We start from the raw sequence: 20,868 nt of genomic DNA, 5'->3' as shown, positions 1-20,868 counted from the left end.
TTTCATTTCAATACAAATTTTTTAATTCTTGCTCATACTTGTTTTTCTGTCACTTGGAGAAAAGCAACGAAAAACCTTAGAAAATACAACTTGAATTAAAATATTTTAAGGAGAGCCTCCCCGGTGGCGCAGCGGTTGAGCGCTGGGTTGCGAAGCTGCCAGCAGCCTCTGCAGCGCCGTTTCGATCCCTGGCTGCTCCCCGGCCACCGGAGGAGGGTCCCACATGGCGCGCAGACCTCTCCTGCCGCCCGCTGCTCCCCTCAGCAGTGTACTTCGGTCCTTCTGCCTGTTCTGCTCCCGGCTCTGGCTCTGGTGAATTCTCTCACCCTCCCGCGCTTCTGACTGTAAACAAAACAAACAAACAAATAAATAAATAAAACATGCCTCTATAAAAAAATAAATAAATAAAATATTTTAAGGACTCTGATAATGCTCTCTATCATTTCTTCAAATTAGAGCAACTTACAAACTGATCTAATTGTAAATTAGGTTCCTTTGAATTTCAGGTACATGTTTACAATCATAATCTTTGATAATAGACTAGAATCAGGCATATCCCACAACATGCCCTTGTAGAGTCATGGTGCTTTCACTGGCACTGGGAAGCCTGGCCCCCTAGATATCTAGCTCCCTGGAAGATGCTAAAGGGGGGAAAATTAGAGTAGATTCTTCCATATTAGGAAGATTCCCATAGTTCCATTTCAAGTGGCAGTTTTTTCTGCCTAAACCTTGAGAAGAAAGCAGAGAAATTCTTGAATTAGTCTTCTCGAAAGGCAATAGGGGAGAAATACTTAGAATGAGCAAGAATTTGAGGCAAGGATGAAACTGTCAGATAATGAAGAAGCAGTGTGCGAGGTGTGGGAAGAGCTGAAGTAAAGATGAGGTATTTTTGTTGACAACATGAAATCGAGGTGAAGACAAGCTTCCTGATTTATGAAACAGTGGGGTGTCCCTAGGTTCTTCCCATTAAGAGAAGAAAATTAAATTCTATGTTCATGAGTGAGAAGGTAGGAGGGAGGTAGCTCACTACCTAAAATAAATGCTAGGAGTGTTTCTGGAGCCCTGGTTTGTCTTTGCTTTTTTCAGAAATGCTATAAATTTTTGATAAAAATGAAAGCTTTCTGAAAACCTTGAATATGTTTCCTCATACTAGCAAGGGAGAAGAAATGATAAAATTGAGATTGTTTAACATTTATGAAATTGTTATGGAAAACCTATTCACCAGTTAGGAGATTTGAAAAGAGGGCCTGGATTTACATTTGGGAAGAAAGAGAAAAACTGAGATTTTGAAATTACAGTATTTTTTACTTTTTGTATAGTTTTTAGTGCACCACTAAACAAGCAGAGTTATATTAAATTATGTTTCATAAGCTTTATGAGTTTGAAAATTTTTATAGGGCACATATGTAGGTTTTGTGATAACAAAGATTTAAGATCTGAAAATAAAGTGAAATGAAATGAAAATAAAGTGATTCACTGCTAAAACTGCATTTGGCTAGGAATGTTCTTACTAAAATATATCAGAGTAATTTTCATTATAAAAAATTAAATATCAAATATATATTAAGGAAAAAGTCAGTCCTTCCATGTTCTACCCTCCAATTCTAATCCTTAGTTTCATGACTCTTATTCACACTGTGTGGAGTATTCTAGAAGTTTTATTATACGCATATAAGACTATACATATTTGCATTTTAAGGGGTTCAAATTAGACATACTCTTCTGCAATGTGCTTTTTTTCACTTAATATTGCATGACCACCTCCCATGTCAATGCAATCTGGACTGACATTCTCTTCAGCAGAGCCAAAATATTTCATAAAATAGACCTAACATAGTTTAAATTGATCTTATTAGATTGTTGATTCACTGGATCTAGGAAAATCCTAAATTTTTTCTTCCTAAAAGCAATGCATCCCCATTGTTATATACACATACATTTACCTACATGTGTATATATGTATGCACATACTTAAAGTGTATATTGTAAAAAGTTTTAGGCTTGTTTTACCTTCCCTACTACCCTGAGGTGATCTGTTACTGATTTGCATACATGTACATGTGCCTGTATCTAGATTTTACAAATTCCTCTGCAATAGATTTTTTTTAACTTAATATCATGGTCATCTTTTGTGTCTGTACAAAATTATTATTATTTCACCTTAAATCCATCGTATTGTATGAGTCTATCAATATTTAACTAGCCAACTCTTATTGGTCAATATAGTGTTTTCCTAGTTTCATTTCCCTTTTTTTGAAATATATAACAAAAGTACAAAATTTATTTTTTTAAATATATGATTGTAATATTGTGATCTATAAGAAATATATTTTTTTATCATTCAAGTGACCAAAATACATTTTTCATGTATATTTTGTCTTTTTGCCAATGTAGTTGGCTTACAGCTCTCAAAACCCTTTGAATTTCCCAAGTGATAAAAGCAATGGGAGCAACCTTTGTCACATTTAGTTAATTGATTAATATATTTATTTTAATTGAGATATTGTTTGGATCCCCCACCAGGTATTGCCACTACAATGCACCCACCACCAAATCACCCACAGTGCACCATGATAGTCCTTGTACCTCCTTCTCTCTTTGTTCTTAACCCCTCTCCTCTCTCTCTTCTCTCTGGGTTCTTCAGTTCTATAGTCAGCTTTTAAGTGTTTGTTTTTGCAGCTTGTCTTTATCTGATTTTTTAGTTTTGTTGTTCAATATTCCACATATTAGCGACACCATACAATACTTACCTTTCTCCTTCTGACTTATCTCACTAGGCATTATCCCTCCCAGCTCCACAATTTGCTGCATATGGGATGAGTTTTTTTGATTGCTGAGTAATATTTCATTGTGTGTATATCCACCACATCCTAGTTTCTTTACTTTGTATACTTGTTTATCTTTGAATAAACAAGATATTCCTAGATATTCCTGGGCCAAAGAGTAAGTAATGTAAACTTTAATGTGTAAATTCAAATTGTCCCCCCAAAACAAAATACTCACAGGCTTTTGCCATAATCATTAATTATGATTTTTTTTTAAAGTATTAAAATTCCTGTGCTTGCCTGCCTCCTTCTGGATTATCAGAGCTACTGCTGTCTCATTAGCTATCCTCCCCTTGCTGCAAAACACAGGCCTGGCCTGGCTGAGGGGAGGGGTGAAGAAGGGACACTTCATGCCCAATGTCTCATAACTGCTAGGACTTTTGGAGTCAGACAGTTGGTTTTGTGTTCCAGTTTTGCCACTCAGCAGTTATATGGCCTTGGATGGTTCATTATCTTCTGTGAAGTCATTTAATCTGCAAGATGGAGATGATAATAAAACCTACCTCATAGTGTCTAAATATTAATAGAGATATTAATTATGGTATCAGACACAAGCTAAGCACTTTTTTTTATTTAAAACATTTGTGTGTATATATATATATATATATATATATATATATAGTGTTAAAACTGACAAGTTAACTTTGCATCATACATTAAAATGGTGTTCCTAAATGTCAATATATGACAGGGTTGCATATTTGTTGTTTTCAAATCACTTTCTCATTGAATATTTTATCATTAAAAGGCTCTGTATAATGTTCTCTGGACATGCCATAGTAACTTTTTTCAGTTGAAAACAATAGTAATGAAATAAAACTAATTTTTCATGCAGTAATATTGGTTTACATCATTGTGTATGTTTTAGAAGTATAGGATCTCCCCCTACAGGTATTGTTACCACACCCCACTCACCAAAACACTCATATTCCTCCACCACAGTTCATCGTGCTCTCTCTACACCTTGTGTTAGTTCTTCCGCGCTTCTATCAATAGTAGCCTCAGTTCTACAGTCAGCTTTCTAGGACTAGTTCTAAATTTGTCTTTGATCCTTTGTTTGGTTTCTCTGTATTCTACATATAAGTGACATCATCTGGTATTTAGAAATAAGGCTAAATTAAAAGAATAGATGTATCTGGAGATTGCCTTTATTTTCATGGCTCAGGCCCTTGCTGTGTGAGAGTGACTGCCTGATCTAGCTCCAGCTGTGACCCCACCCTGGAGCTTTGTACTTAAATGTTCAACGGGGCACTCCAAACACAGCATGGAGAAACCAAACTCCTCATCATTCCCCTGATCCCTGTTTCTTTGCCCCAATCCAAGTCAGTGCAATAAACACTGACTTACCAAGATTTACCAAGATGATTTATTTTGTTTTACTACCTAAATATTTTCAAGTCTGTCTCCTCTCCATTCCTGCCATTAAGGCCCAGTTTAGGTCTCTGTCTTTCTCATTTAGACTGTTAAAATAGTTTTGATTTTTTTTTTTTAAGATTTATTTATTTATACAAGAACCGAGGTACAGGCCAGATGCGTGGGAGGGTGAGAGAATTCACCAGAGGCAGAGCAGGTAACAGAACAGGCAGACTGACGAAATACGCTGCTGAGGGGAGCAGCGGGTGAGACAGGAGAGGTCTGCTCTCCATGTGGGACCCTCGCCAGCCGGCCGGGCTAGAACCAGCACTGCAGAGCTGCGGACAGCTTCACAGTGCGGTACTCAACCGCCTGCGCCACCAGGGGAGGCCCAAAATAGTTTTGAATTTTAAGTGGATTCTTTACCCTTCTTCTTCTTTTGCTCTAAAGCATCTGCTAAGAGCATACCACTCCATTTAAAAGTTCCTTACTGCCTCCTTAAGCAGGAAGCCGCAGTTGCTTAGTATTGAAAACTAAGTTTTCCTTGACCTAGCTCCTGCCTCCTCCATCCGTACCTCATGCCTCTTCCCTTCTCATATTTTTCATTCTCTACTAACACTGAACTGATCGTTGTCTGACACCTCTTTACCATCTCCCTCCTGTTCTTTGCCTAATTCTCATTGAACTGAGAGTTTATATATTATTTCTTCCAGGAACCTTCTCTGTGCTAGAGTCCCTAATCCACGTTCCCACAGCATCTCCATATGCCTTTCTCAGAGCCCTTAGCATAGTCTATTAAAATATCTAATTAGGGTTATGTCTCCCCATATGGACACTTAAGCACTCAAGGGAAGGTATTATTTATTTTCCCCAACACCCAAATCCACTGACTAATACACACCAGGGGTTCAATGAATATTTTTTTAACTGAATCACTTTGTTGAAATAAATCAGTATCTTGAAGGTGCAATGTAAGTAGCCAATTAATTAACTTATTATTGAGCCCCTACCATGTAAAAAATAGTCTGCCTGAAATTAATGGGGATTCTTAAAACTACAAAGATTTTCCCATCTAGATTGAGAAATAAAGAATGAATATATAAAATACTGCTGGGAGTTATGCAGACAAGTAGTTGCGGGGTTCTGAGAATGTAGTTCTAACAGGCAGAGAGAAGTCGCTTATGACTTCTTCCAGGTGACCCAGATAAAATGGAACCATGCTAGGATGGGCAGGATCTGGGAAAGCGGACACTGGGAAGACAGAAACAACAGTATTCATGTTCAGATGCTTTCCTATTCCTTAGTGCAAAGTTGGGCATGCATACAGAATGAAGCGTTTATTTGGGAGATTCAATAGAAAGAAATCTGAGTTTTGTTTCTCAGGTCTTCTGACTTCTCCTTTCACATCATTTACCCCTGAGAATACTGACAAGATGCCTTATTCTGTAGCTCAGTCCTACTCTCTAGTGCCTCCCCACACCCTCTGCTCAACTCTAGAGACATAATATTTCTTTTGAAAAAACTGGGGCCTCCCAGTGGTGCAGCAGGTTGAGCATAGCACTGTGAAGCTGTCCGCAGCCTCTGCAGCATGGGTTCAATTCCCAGCCAGCCAGGGAGGAATCCACAAGGCGCAGCAGACCTCTCCTGCCTCGCCCGCTGCTCCCCTCAGCAGTGTCCTTGTACGTCTGCTGGTTCTGCTCCCCCCTCTGTCTCTGGTGAAATCTCTCACCCTCCCGCGCCTCTGACTGTACCCCAGTTCTTGTATAAATAAATAAATCTTAAAAAAAAAAAACCACTGAACTTTGAAACCAATTTAAAGCCTAATTTGATTTGGTATTTTCAAGTGACTTCAAATATAGGAGGTGGAAAAAAAAAACAACGCAAAAAAAAAAAAAATGCATCTGGCACCATATTTAATTATTTATGAAGTAATTTGTATAAGACTTTAAGTACATTAGGAATTCAAAGAAGAGTTATTCTAGCATAAAGAGGAGCAAGCTAGAACACCATCATGAAAGATTTGGACTTGAATTTGGCCTTGAAGGATGAGTACATTTGCACAGGCAGAGGGAAAAAGGAAGTGTTTCCCCTGTAATTCAGACAATAGCATCAGGAGAGATTACTGTAGCTTCTTGGAGATAATAAAGACAGCATATAAGAGCGGTTCTATATGTGACTGACAAAGACAGTAGCCAAGATTGCAAATAAAGCCTTAGTTCTTTTATTCCTCATCTCTACTCTTATGCAAAAAGGGGAGAGGCATTTTTTTTCCTTTGTCTAATGCACAGTTTATCTTATTTTGTTGAGGGAACATTCATTTACAACACTGTATAGGCTTCAGGGGCTCAGTTTCTCACCTCACCAACTGTATATATATCACGCCACACCCACAATGTCACCATCCGCTACCCACCAATCAGCCACCTCTGGGAGGGGCATTTATTAAAGAAGAATGTGGTGATTCACACAATAGAAAAAGGCTGAACAATCAAATCTCTGGAAGGATAGGAATTGAAGGATTTCTGGAGACCTGAGCAACTAGAACTTAACTTTCTAGCTGTATTTCATTATTTGTTGTCTATGTGATGACTTTATTTTCAGATCAGTTTCTCTATTCAATAGGGTATGCACCCCCTGGCAACTTGTGCTCACATTCTCACAGTTTCCATGGTACCTTAGTTCAAAAAACCTCAAGGATCTGATTGGCCAAGGTTGTTACCCAAAGGGGGAGAAGAGTGGAAGTTGGGGTGGGGGAGGGGATGACAAAACCTAAGGAATAAATGGTTAACTGAATAATGTGTCACTTAGCATATTACAGACTTACAAAAACCAATCTACGGCATTTTAATTATTTGTGGTCATTGTTAAATGTTTTTGAGCAGAAAAGTAACTTGAGAGAAATGTTTAAAAAATACAACTTGTTCAACGATGTGTGAGACTACCTGAATGAGAAGGACATAAGGAAACCACTAGAAGATCTTGCCCCTCATGTGGAAAATTCAAGTGTGAATTTTGATGAGAGTTTATTCGTGGCGTAGCCTTAAAAATTGAGAACAGGGTAGGTAGTGGGAGAGGCAATAGAATAGTGGTTCTCGGTATGCAGTTTCCAAATCAGCTGCCATATCATTACAAGGAAAATGTTAGAAATCTAACTTCTCAGGCCTCCCTGGTGGCGCAAGGGGTTAAGCATCGCACTATGAAGCAATCCATAGCCTCTGCAGCACGAGTTTGAACCCCAGCCAGCCAGGGAGAAACCCATATGGCGAAGCAGACCTCTCCTGTCTCGCCCGCTGCTCCCCTCAGCAGTGTATTTCAGTCAATCTGCCAGTTCTGTTTCCCACTCTGTCTCTGGTGGATCATCTCACCCTCCTGCATCTCTGGCCTGTACCCCAGCTCTTGTATGCATAAATAAATAAATCTTTTAAAAAATTATAAAAAAAAGAAATCTAACTTCTCAGGCTCTACCACAGACTCATAGAGTCAGAAACATTGGCAGCAGACTGGGAGTAGGATCAAAACGGGTAGGAAGAGCACAAGGGACTATGGTGATGGTGCACAGGTGAATTGATAGTGGGAATTTTGTGGGAACTATAACTGAGATGAGAAAGCATACATTGTAAAAAAAAAATATGAAGAATGATGTAAAAATATTTTTAAAAATAATAATAATAAAATAGAATATTAAAAAAAACAGCTCTTCAGGTGATGCTGATGTCTGCTAATATCACACTTTTTTTTTTTATATCACACATTTTTAAAGCTACTTATAAGCTTCCATTACCTTGAGCAATTTATTATTTATTTAGCCTCTTCATGCCTCGGGGGTAAATGTTAATGCTTTTGTCACAGAGTTGAGAGGATTAACTTAAGTGTATGGAAAATATTATCATTGCTAGAATTTGCTAATGCAGGAAAGATACAAATAAAAGATAATTCCTGATTCTGGCTAAAGTGTGCATTGGCTCTTTTTGATGGCCAAAAGTCATCCATATTATTACAATATGGATCTTATAGATTCAAAATATTCATAGAAGTCGCCTCCTGGCTACCATACTTTGTTCTTCAATTGAATTTTGTTGTCACTGGTATTTTTAAGAGTACATTCATTTTGTCCCTTAGTGATAAGTAACTTTACCTTCTCTGAGCCTCGGTTTCCTCATATCATCTTGGTGAATGGTAGAAATAACATTCATAAAGTATTTTACCATATAGTTTGCCATCATTAAAATGGTAGCTCTTAGTTACCCTGATTTATTTCCCTTTCATCATCTTACCTTCCTCCTTGTCCCTGCTCCCTTTGTTAACCATAGTTTCTCTCTTTGTGTGTCACTTTACCTGTGACTCTTGCATTATTCCTACTAGGGCCGAGGTTATCCTTCTCTGTAAAGGAATACGCAGTTAATACCTTCTACTTTGCCACCCGCTGCTCCCCTCAGCAGTGTACCTCGGTCCTTCTGCCTGCTCTGCTCCCCGCTCTGGCTCTGGTGAATTCTCTCACCCTCCCGCACTTCTGACTGTACCCAGTGCTTGTATAAACAAACAAACAAATAAATAAATAAACATGCCTCTATAAAAAAAAAAAAAAAAATACCTTCTACTTTGGAGGTCATATAGTCCCTGTCTCTACTACCCAATCCTGCTATTGTTGCCCCAAGCAGCCACAGACAAATGTGTCAGCATGACTGTGTTCCATTGAAACTTTATTTGTGGATTCCGAGATTTAAATTGCGTGTCATTTTTACATATCAGGAAACAACATCTTTTTGTTTTTCCCCCACCCATGAACAAAGGGAAAAAGCCCATTTAGCTAAGATCATACCAAGATAGGCTGTGGGCCCAATTTGTTGCACAAGTGATTAAGTGCTGACTCTTTTTGAAGGGGGGAGGAGTGTCTCTCTCCTAGCCTTTCTCTCTTCCATTCTATCTACCCATTTCTTCATTCTTCTTCTTCACAACCCCGCCACCAACAATACTGGACCAAAGCAAATGAATTCTAAAATTATGTGTATATTGAAGAAATTTTTTGTTTTTATTATAAAAGTCAAGTACATGCAAGATTTGTTTATATGCTAAAAAAAAAAAGTGAAACTGAGTCCAGTTGTTTAGTTCTTCCTATGTTTTCAATTCACTTTTTTTTTTTTTTTGCAATTAAACAAAAGTGTTTCTATGACATAGAACAGAACAGAACAGAGCCCCATAGTACCATTCATATCCATATAGGATGGCAATCAACTCCTGATAATCTCCCGTTATTTTATCCACAGACTTGTCTTAACTCTGAATTTCTCTTAAGTGTTAAACCTAGTAACTTTTATCTTGCCTGAACTTAAATAGTTAAAGAGAGAATTTTACTCAGAAGAGACAAGGTTAGCCACAGGAACTGATAGTAACTTGGCATAAGGTGTGGTCCCTCCCCATTCCCCCATTCTGGTTTCAGGTCTCACTCTGAACTTCTTTCCTGTCTGTCACCCCAAATGGTGTATGACAAGTGGGCCAGTGTGTTGTAGGCACAAGGCAAATCTTTGTTGAATTAGCAAGTGAAACCCACATAAAGATGCTTTTTTGTAGATCATAGGCTATTTGAGGAAAGAGAATGCAGGAGATGATATCCACCACCAAGGCGTTCCAAAGTCATATTTGCACTTTGAAGGAAATATGACTTTTCCTTTTATGGCTGAATAACTATGTCTTAGGTGAGGAAGGTAGCTAAAAGGGTAAAGTGTCCTAAGAAATTCGCTCTACAAGGTGCCTTCACAGTCGGGAAATGACCTTACTAAGTTTAAGGTCTGCTCTGCTCTCTGTTACAATAATGAACTCATGAGCACAACTTTCTGGGTGGGTTTAAGAGATTGCTGGGTCGGTATAAAGATCACCATGGAGATCTTTTTTTTTTTTTTTTTTTTTTTTATAGAGGCATGCTTTATTTATTTATTTATTTGTTTGTTTGTTTTGTTTATACATGCACTGGGTACAGTCAGAAGCGCGGGAGGGTGAGAGAATTCACCAGAGCCAGAGCGGGGAGCAGAGCAGGCAGAAGGACCGAAGTACACTGCTGAGGGGAGCAGCGGGCGGCAGGAGAGGACTGCGCGCCATGTGGGACCCTCCTCCAGTGGCCGGGGAGCAGCCGGGGATCGAACCGGCGCCACAGAGGCTGCGGGCAGCTTCGCAACCCAGTGCTCAACCGCTGCGCCACCGGGGAGGCCCCACCATGGAGATCTTTATCATATTAATTTTAACATGTACTCGTAGGCATTATAATTTTCCTTACTCATTAAAAAAATGTAGAGACTTTTGCTCTTTATTTTTCAGTATAAAAGAGGAAAAATCTTCAATCTGTTTTGAAAGGTTATGATTCAATTAGAAAAATATATTAAGAAGCACACTCAGCAGGTGTTTTAACTTAAATCTATCTTTTTGATGAAGGAATATTTTTATTCTAGTGCTAAATATTTTAAATTAATTTTAACATGTTATATTAAGAACTGATAGCATAACATCTCTTTCATAGCATATTTCTTTAAAAAATGAAATATTGATTCTCAGTTATAACCTTAGACAATAGTAAAAATGAATTGTTAACACCTATCCCTAGGTTAATTTTAGTCATGATAATAGAAAGTAACATGTGATAAGAGATGTAATTAACTCAACTGTAGCAAATTTGAGATCAAGAAAAAGATATTAGGGAGATATTTCATTAATAATAAGTCATTTGTATATAGTACTTAGAATTTAAACCCATTTCATTACACTAGAGATATCTTTTTATTAAGATGTTCCTGAAAGGGTCAGCATATCTAAGTATTAATTACTGGGAGGTAAACCAGTATAAAACACAAGTCAGCTGAGAAAACATTCAGAAATTTGCTCTGGATGCATTTCTCAATTTTGGCTGAATTCAAATGTAAGTCATCCTTTGATTAACATCTTTAATAGTAGCCACATCGTAAGTGAGATATTCTCTTTCAGGTTCTCGTTCAAAAAAAAAAAAATACAAGAGATAGAAAATAAGAGAGGGACATGAGAATTATGCCTTTAACAAATGAATAAGAAGTCCAATTCTTTTGCTAAAGTAATACTAACAGCTTTTGCCAAAGAAGATGGAATGGAGTGTGGGAGAATTTTGTTATCATTTATCAGAAAGTTTAGGTAACATCCAGTGGAGCCAATGTTGGCCTGGGAATCATAAAAGGGTAATGATAGAAGCAGTTTCTTTTCAGTTTTTCTTATTGACAAAAGGATAGCTTTAAGGTCAATCTATCTCAGCCCCTTTCAGCCAGGTTTCTCTTGGCACGTGAAATGAGGAGACACTTGTCATGTGGGCCCCTCCAAAGGGAACAGCAAACCTGGAGGGTTTGCCGATGAGGTCCTGGAGGGCTTTTGGTGAGTTGTGAGGATTTATTCCAATTCTGGTGGCTTTCTCTGCCCCTTTGCCTACCTGTCTTTACATAGTGGTTACTAATCCTGCCAATGGATACAAAAATAAGTTTAATAACTATCCTGATCCTGAACAATCAGAGAAAGAAAGTATGCAGAATGTAGATGCAGTGGGTACTATCAATGCAATCTTTTCTAAGAGAATGTTTCTTTTTTTCTTTTCTTTTTTTTTAATTTAAGTAACATATTATAATGTGAGTTTTAAGTGTACATCATTGAAAATCAATACATGTAGCAGTACATTTAGTTCACCACTGAAGGTCCTGTACCATTTAGTTGTCACATACCATTATCAAAGCAGTGGCCACTTAGTACTAATCTGTGTATTTAAGTTCTAGAAAGGATGGGTCATTAGTTTTCCTCAGTTTATCCCCTCAACTTATGCAGGGCTTATGTCATAGTAGGTAAGAAAGTTGTCTGTATAAATGTTTTGAGATCTTTAATATAAGGGAAGAGTGATAAGGACAATACGAGGTAGAATTTGGATGGAATCTATTGTTCCTGCAAAGGGAAATAGAAATGTGTAGGAATTATAGGTTTCCTTAGAAAGAGGGAGACCTATAAGGCACCTTCTTGATAAGTCAGACAGACCAAGACAAAGGGCCTTACCCGGATGGTCAAGAGGACCTGAGGGCCATAATGGATTTTGGTGCTTCTTGGAATTGTAAGTTCCATTGTAATTATAAGAAACTTTGTTTCTATGAATACAGGTGCATAGATAGCATATCTTAGATTCTAAAAAAGATGGTGAACCCCCCACCACCACCCACACACACACAAATAAAACCAGTGTTTTAAAGGGTTGACATTAACGATGTAGTGAAAGGACTTGGAGTGGGGCTACCATTCAACTTTATGAAAATTTAAGCTTAGAGAGACTTTTAAATAACAGTAATATTTAAAATAGTTTACAGTGAAACAGTTCTCAGATGTGACGTTCATGGTTGTTTCTCCCCAAAATATTTCCTGTTCAAATGAAATACAATGATTAATTTTAAACTCACTTAAAATAAAAACAAAACTAAGGAAGCATATTTATGTCTGGGGGAAAATCTAAGTCAAATGAATTAAAAGTAATTGGTTTTGTCTCTGGCAAACTGCAATATGTGTCATGAATTATTTGTTCAGATAGACACAATGATAAATTGTGGGACTACAATAATGTGGGGGAAAGATCTCTGCCTTTACAGAGATTAAAATTTCAGGAAACAACTCCCAACAACAATTATATAGTGACATCCTAAGTGCTAAAATGAAGGTGAGTTGAGCAGGGTAAACAGTAAAAAGCAGGGAGAATAGGAAACTAAGCTGACCCTGTACCTGAAGTCAGGCTTCTCAGCGGAGATGGCAATAAACATCTAATATTATATAGCACTTACTTCCTCTTTGGAATGGTTCTAAGGCATTAGTTCAGTGAAACCTCGTACACCATTGAGGCACAGAAAAGCTGAGTATTAGTTCAGTCACATGATTAGTAGGGGACTGGGTAGGACTTGAACTCAGGCCCTCTGGTACATAATTTCACCTGTTAGTCATTCTACTGTCACTATGAGTCATGCTGTCAGTAGTGGCACTGGAAATAGCACTAAGCCACATAGTAAAACATGGTGGGGAGTGGGTGTCAGGTAGGAAGAAAGTAGAGAAAGACAGAGAGAAGGAGAGTCATGTCCAGCTTCTAACAGTTAAATGTTTCCTTAATTCAAATTTAGATTCATTATGGGCCTCCCCGGTGGCGCAGCGGTTGAGCGCTGGGTTGCGAAGCTGCCCGCGGCCTCTGCGGCGCCGGTTCGATCCCCGGCTGCTCCCCGGCCACCAGAGGCGAGGAGGGTCCCACATGGCGCGCAGACCTCTCCTGCCACCCGCTGCTCCCCTCAGCAGTGTACTTCGGTCCTTCTGCCTGCTCTGTTCCCCGCTCTGGCTCTGGTGAATTCTCTCACCCTCCCGCGCTTCTGACTGTACCCAATGCATGTATAAACAAACAAACAAACAAACAAATAAATAAATAAATACATAAATAAAAATACATGCCTCTTTAAAAAAAACAAACAAACAAAAAAAAAACAAATTTAGATTCATTAATCTTTATCAGTCTCAGATTTCCCCATAATCCCTTCTCAGTCTCTCTCCATTAACAGGGATATGGCCACTTATCCGTGAGGTATTTAATTTCCACATATAGAGTTTGTGTCACGTTGCATTTTTGCTCAACTTCATTTATTCACTCAACTCATTTATTGACTCATTTAAAAAGTTTTACCCTGTCCCTTTTGGGTAGTCCACACAGAAGCTTCCTCAAAGGAGATAAAAAATGATCAATTCAGTTTTGAATACTAAGCTGGAAATATTCCTTGTCTTAGTTTTTTATTTCATGTGCTCTCTTAGTCATATAAATTGGAAAAATAAGTAAAAATCACAAAAAGAATGCTGGAGAAAAGGAAGAAAATAGCTTCAATTTCTTCTCAGTTTATGTAACAAAAAAATAGCACCTGCAGCTGCTCTATGATTTTCTAGCTACTTATTAGGCTGAACTGACAAGTTTCTTTAAAATTTGGTGACTTGGTATTTGCATTCTCCTCTTTTCCCTGCAGTGTCCTGCATGGAAACCAGTGCCCAAGGAGTCACTGTGCCCCTTCCTTCAGGTCACAGGATACCCACGAGCTCTGAGGTGCCACTTGTGCTCAGGAAGTGACCTTGGTACTGGGAAAAGTACTGCTGATTATTGGTTCTTTTGTTGTCCCTGATGACTCTTACTGTAATATCGTTAGCAAAAAAAGTTCTCTTTGCTGGAACAAATATATTCCATTCGGATTATGTCATGAATTTCGTCTGGAATAATGAGACTTTCAAAACCTTTTGTATGTCACCTCTTTTTTACATCACTTGTCTGGTGGCACTGAGAATACTCCTCCCTGAAAATGGATCCATTTACAGTCAATCATAGGGTAGCTAGTGTTCGTTTTTCTGGGGAAAACTAAATGTGCACCTTTTATCCCATTATACTGATCCACCAGCTTCAGGTTATCTGATTTTCTAGCTTCTCATTTTCTCCTATATCTTAATGCTATTACTGACAAGAATTCTGTTGCTAATGGTTTGGAAAGTAATATGTGTACTTTTAGCCACTACCAGCATTTTTATGTTTTGTCTGATTTAGCTGGACTTTGATATTTATTCCAAATGCCACATTGTTGTGGATCAAATGTGAGGAGCTCTTATGTCACTCAAGATCTATTTTCAATGTTTTAAAAATTGCTACAAGAGAATGGAGCTAATATTCTAACTATGAGTCATGAATCACTAAGTGGAAAACACCTCCAAGTTTATAGTCTTAAGTATTAAGTTTTTAGGAATATATTTTTATTGAGGTAACAGTAGTGTAGTCATATTCTTTATGAATGATAAATATGATCTACATATATATATGTAGGTAAACATATATATGCACAAAAAAAGAAGAGGAAGTGAAAGACTAATTTTAGAACACAAGTTCTATGAATAGCCGTGCATATTTTTTCATGGTGAAATTTTTCTTCTAAATATAATTGTATTTTTTGGTCCTCCCCTAGTGGTGCAGCGGTTAAGCGCTGGGCTGTGAGGCTGCCCCACCGGTGAGGGTCCCACAAAACAAACAAACAAACAAACAAATAAATAAATAAATAAATAAATTGTATTTTTTAAACACATAAAGACTGTATTTTAGAATCAATTGTTTAAGTATGCTCTAACACCCTTTTATGCACATTTTCTACAAATATATACCCTTTTGTGCACATTTTCTACATTAGAAATAATCTTCCAATCAATTTCTTCAAAATACTAAAGAATATCTATCTATCTATATAGCTATCTATCTTATTTATGTCTTCTGGATATTTATTGCTTTTGAAGAATGCATTTCAGGATAAGGTATAAAGCCTTGTCATTTCTGGGTTAAATCTAGTTATTTCTAGGACTCATGTAACTTCCAACATTTTTTAACCAATTTTTTTTTTTGTTTGTTTGTTTGTTTTGAGTACCTACTTTCTCGAAAGGATTATGCTGGGTTCTGGGATACTATGGTGAATAAACTGGATATAGTCTCTGTTTTCATGGAAATCATTTTACATCTGTGATGAATGTGCATAAAGAACTCCAACTATTAGGTGTTTTGGTAGGAGGGTGTGGTTTTTTTTTATCCCCCAGAGCAAATGTGTAGGAAATGCTATTAGAAACTTCCTACAGGTGTTCTGTATTTCTTTCAGTCATTCAAAAATACAGTAATTTTTTTGACCATAAGGTTTTACACAATGAACCTCTTTGGTTGAGCTGCTAAGACCAAAATCTAGGTTTTCTGGTGCCTTGAGAATGATTTTTGACATTCTAGTTTTTAACTAGAGTTCCTGGACACCCCAGGTAGTGATCTCAAATTTGTGTGCAGGAAACTGACCTGGGTCCTTGCTTAAGAGGGATCTTGAGATGCCGTGGGGATTTGCACTTTTAATAACACAAATGGTCCTGAAACTAGTCCTGAAAGAGAGCCCTGATGGACTTGAGATGGTTCTGTTTATCTTTGAAACTAAACACATATAGCATGTTTATTTTCAATGAGAAGGTATACAGGGATTTAGAAGACTTGTTCATTTCTCAAAGGGGTCTACAGTATGCCATGATTAGGAACAGTAATCTATAGGTGGAAGAGAGAATACTGGTAAAATCAATCACGCAGTCAGCAAGAGGAACTCACAGTGAAAACAATTCACAATGAGAGGCAAGACTGTAATGTGGACATATGTACTCAAGTAGTACTGTAATCCTGAGTAGTGGCTTTTAAACAGTTGTTTTAAGGAAAAGTCCCAGAAGTTAATAGATGTGTTAATGAATGTGTTTATTGGTCAAAAAATTTGAGAAACAATAAGTTTTAAAAATCTTTACAATGTTACAAATGTAAATAGAAAGATTTCAATATGCTAATATGCATTGTGAAAAGCTTTGTAGCATATTTAGTATGTACTAATTCCAAAACCTATTTCATCATAGAACCCTTTTCAAGTGATTTTTTTGGTGAAATACCTTTTAGCAGAAGGACAAACATTAGTTCTTCAGTGCAGCATAGAAATAAGTAACTTTAATCATAATCTTGTCATGAAGGAAAAATTAAATTGTGTACTAAACAAATAATAGAAAAGCAGAGAATTTTATATTGCATTGTAGAAAGTTTTTATTAATATTATATATAGGGGGGATGAGGGGGATATAAAATTACATTGAAATAAACCCTCAACTCTAATTATTATCTGCATGGACTTATTCATTGGTATTTAATGGTAAATTAAAAATCTTCTTGCTCTAAAATAGAAATTAGGGCCTCCCTGGTGGTGCAAGGGGTTAAGACACAACCTATGATGCTATCCGCAGCCACTGCAGCATGAGTTTGAGCCCCTGCCAGGGAGCTACCCACATGGCACAGCAGACCTCTCCTAACTAACCCGCTGCTCCCCTCAGCAGTGTATTTCAGTAGATCTGCCTGTTCTGCTCCCTACTCTATCTCTGGTGAATCCTCTCACCCCTCACACCTCTGGCCTGTACCACAGATGTTATATGCATAAATAAATAAATCTTTAAAAAATAAAATAGGAATTAATTTTTTTCTCTATACTGTTATTGGGATATAGAGAAATGTGTATTTCCTAAGAACTACAGAACTCATCCTATAATAAAACAAAAATCATTATTTCAGATATTTGATAACAATGTTTGATGACCAGCTAAGTATTGTTGCCTGTATATAAATACATATATGTTCAAATTTCTTGTAGGAAGATAGTCCCATTGAGATCAAATAAAAAATTAAATCAGATAAAAGCCAGATTGACTGAAAGAGTAAAGGAGAACCAGAGAAACTCTGATTGTATCTAGATAAAGTTTTCTGGAGAGTTGGCTTGGAGGAGAGTGGCAAACAGAATCTTGAAAAGAGAAGAAAAGAGATTAATTTAATGAAGTCAAAAGGAATGGGAATTTCTACTGGAGGAACTTTTCCTAATTTGGATAATGGGAAGTGTCTAAGGGACAGAAAATGGAAGTGTTAAGGCAAATAGAAATCATGAGCTAAGGTGTGATGATTAAACACCAGCCCTGTAAGACATTGTGGGGAAAATAAGTCAAATTAATTCAGAAAATGTTATTTCATCTTTTATGTTTAATTATGCTTTAATTGGAGATTCACAAAATAAACTTATCACAGAATTATTTTCCCCATAGATTCAGAACCTCAGTACTCTTTGGAGAATACTGAGCTAATAGTGACAGGTAATAAAGACTACTAATTAATGGACCTCTACCATAATCACAGCTTCTTTGGGACAAAAATGATTAGATTTAGGTCACACATATTATTCTGTTCTCTTTCATTATTGAGCTATAAAGATTCATTGAATGGAAATAGATTCACCTTTTAATTCTGTTACATTTCTGGAATAGAAGACCCTTCTAAATCCAGGTTATGAAGTTAAAGATTTTCATGTAGAATCTCCAGACTCTATATAATTTTTAAACAAATAGTACTCTTAAATCATACTGCTTTGATTCTTAAGAATTGTGGGAGAGGGAGTGTTTTTTTGCTAACTTTGTAGAAGTTATAATTGAGCTACCAAAGCCTTCTGAAATATGTTAAATTATTAATGTTATTTTAAAATTTTTAAATATGTCAAATTATTATTTAACATATTTAGTATTATTTAACATATTGAAATTATTATTTAAGTATTAAGTATTATTTAAATTATATGTCAAGTTATAGAGTGACATTTCCTCATAAAGAATTAGGAAGTGTTCTTAAATTCTTTGAGTATTTAGTTTATAAACATTTTAGGTCCAAAAGGAACATCTTTAAGATTTGGAAGATTAAATTGACCTCCCCTCTCAACCCCTTTTACATGAGCAAAACTTGAATGAAATCAAACAGGCCAAATTAGACTCAAGCAACAAGTAAATGGGACTGTTTTTTCTCTTTTCATTTGGGGGTATGGTTTTCCTGGAAAAATCTTAGTTATATTCTGCCAGTACATTCTTATGTTCTCTGTATGCCTATGGAATAATGGTCAATGTGACTATGGTTGTTTATGTGCAGTTATTATCAATTTAGAAATAAAATTTTAAGTTGGTGGATAGTTCTCTATCCACAAAGACACCTTGACATTTTTGGTCGTCAGTGTTATAATTCTTGACTCTTCCTTCTAAATCCATGTGATAAAGATAATCTTTATCCAGTTATAAAGATATACATAGTACTCTTCAGTATTATTTTTCTCCAGCCACTCGGTGCTGACTTTATTATTAAGCTTAAAACACTTCTTAAATATATATTTTAAGAAGTGGCAATATAAAGAAAGATTCTTTAAATCCTTTAAAACGTGGTCAAAAGTGCTATTTGATAATGTCAACCTTATTCTTCAGATGCTTAAATCTCAGGTATTTGCTAGCCAATTAAAATGTCAATGTGGGGCAAGTTATGGGAGACTTTAAAAATAAAAGATTGCAAAATATATGATTTTACAACAATAAATAACATTCCTATTTATAACTCTGAGAGTCAATATAATTATTTGTTATATTTGCATCAAACAAAAGGCTTGCCTCCAGCTTCCCAGAAGACTCCCTGAGAAGTTTTAGACATGTGTTTTAAAGAACAAATATAGTTATATATTGAGGCTCTTGGTTTTTATGGAACACATAGATCTAATATTTACTGAGAAAACAAATAAAATATAAAATAGTATTGATTTTCTCTTTTCAGTTACTCCTGAATGTCTACAGAAAGGAAAACATTTCTTCCTCTCTTTAGATGAACTCAAATTCTTATCACAGCTTGTAAAATCCCTTTGGAAGATGGAAAAGGATGTCCAAGAATTGTTTGAAGACATGTTTTTATCATTCAAGATACCCAGAAGTGCTTCAGGTAACAAGTTCTTTTATATTAGACCATAATTTTTCTGGATTTATTTCAAACCTCTCTGAATCTATACCATTAACTTAAAAAAAAAAAAAAAAAAGATGATAGAGTTCTTTAAGTAAACAGTGAGTCATACTGGAATTATATTTCTTTTCTTTATACATGGTAAATTCCATTATTTTTTTCTAGCTAACAAAACATTGTAAATAAATTCTAGATAATTGTGTTGAACTAAAGTCAGATATTCTTTTTCAAGTCAAATGAGCAAGCAGATTGGAAGATCTGGCAACACCTCTTCTGCTAACTAGCAGCCTAAAGACCTTGAACAAAATACTAACTTCTTTAGATCTCAGTTTTCTCATCTTTAAAATTATGGTATAGGGCCAGATTAATTCTCTTGTTTTATTTCCTTTTTTAAGGTTAAACACTTTAATTCCAATAGTTTGTATATGATTGTGAGAATTAAATGATTTAGTATATGTAAAGTATTTAAAAGAACGTTTAGCATATCATAAGCAATAAAAGTGACTTCTCAAGATAGTAATTATATCATACGTAGTTTTAAGTTTAGTTTTAACCAAATCATGTGTTGAAATGTTTCTAACATTACAGATGGAATTCAAAGACATGATTGTTATGTTGCCTATTATAATATCTATAGTTTAAAATATTTTCTTCTATTTCAGAGTGAACGATTATACAAATTTCTCTTTTACATGATACTGTTTTAAGAGAATAAACATCATGACTGCTTTCGCAAAACAAATGAGGGACACAAGTGATTAACTACCAATATGAAATTTCAACTCCCAAGCCTGATGTTTTAGTAGGGAATCACATGATTTACATTTAGTTTAATATGTCTACTTGTATATTGATTTATTTACCTTGCCAGGATGAAAACTATTAGAAAAATTATAGGGTTGAAGTTCGTTCTATGTAGTAAGCATGACTTACTGGAACTTCTGTTTCAGGTGAAGTTTATTTAGCACTATTGAAAATAACTAATGTAGATCATTTTTCCAAATTTAGAGATAATTTGAAGAGAAACATAGGTTAGTTATAGATTCTAATAGAAAAACAATAAAAACTAATAGGAAAAAACTAATAGGAAAACAATAAAAATATTGGACAAAATATAAATTAAAAGAGAATGAAAAATAGATTTAATTAGGAGATGATGTGGGCACTAATGGGTCTTCTAGATGAGACTGAATGAGTCAAAGAGAGCTGAATAGAGATATTACTGCCTCACTTTTGATTGACATGTTGATGCCTCAAGCACTTGACACTTGGCATTTGTACTCATCCATCATCCCTGGCATC

General features: G+C 36.1%; 1 protein-coding gene across 13 annotated transcripts in view; it reads left to right on the top strand.

The window, feature by feature from the left end:
* The window catches only part of KIAA0825 (KIAA0825 ortholog), a 388,655-nt gene that overhangs the window by 86,925 nt on the left and 280,862 nt on the right, over positions 1–20,868 (top strand). For all 13 annotated transcript variants that reach the window (XM_054688516.1, XM_054688522.1, XM_054688514.1 and 10 more), the window contains one exon: positions 19,387–19,548. In XM_054688516.1, coding sequence (XP_054544491.1) covers positions 19,387–19,548 — 162 coding nt within the window. The remainder of the gene's footprint in view (positions 1–19,386; positions 19,549–20,868) is intronic.

This window comes from Talpa occidentalis, unplaced genomic scaffold (assembly GCF_014898055.3).
Source record: "Talpa occidentalis isolate TD23 unplaced genomic scaffold, MPIMG_talOcc4v2.1 talOcc4.6, whole genome shotgun sequence".
Taxonomy (NCBI): Eukaryota; Metazoa; Chordata; class Mammalia; order Eulipotyphla; family Talpidae; genus Talpa; species Talpa occidentalis.
This window is presented reverse-complemented; position numbering and strand designations above follow the sequence as displayed.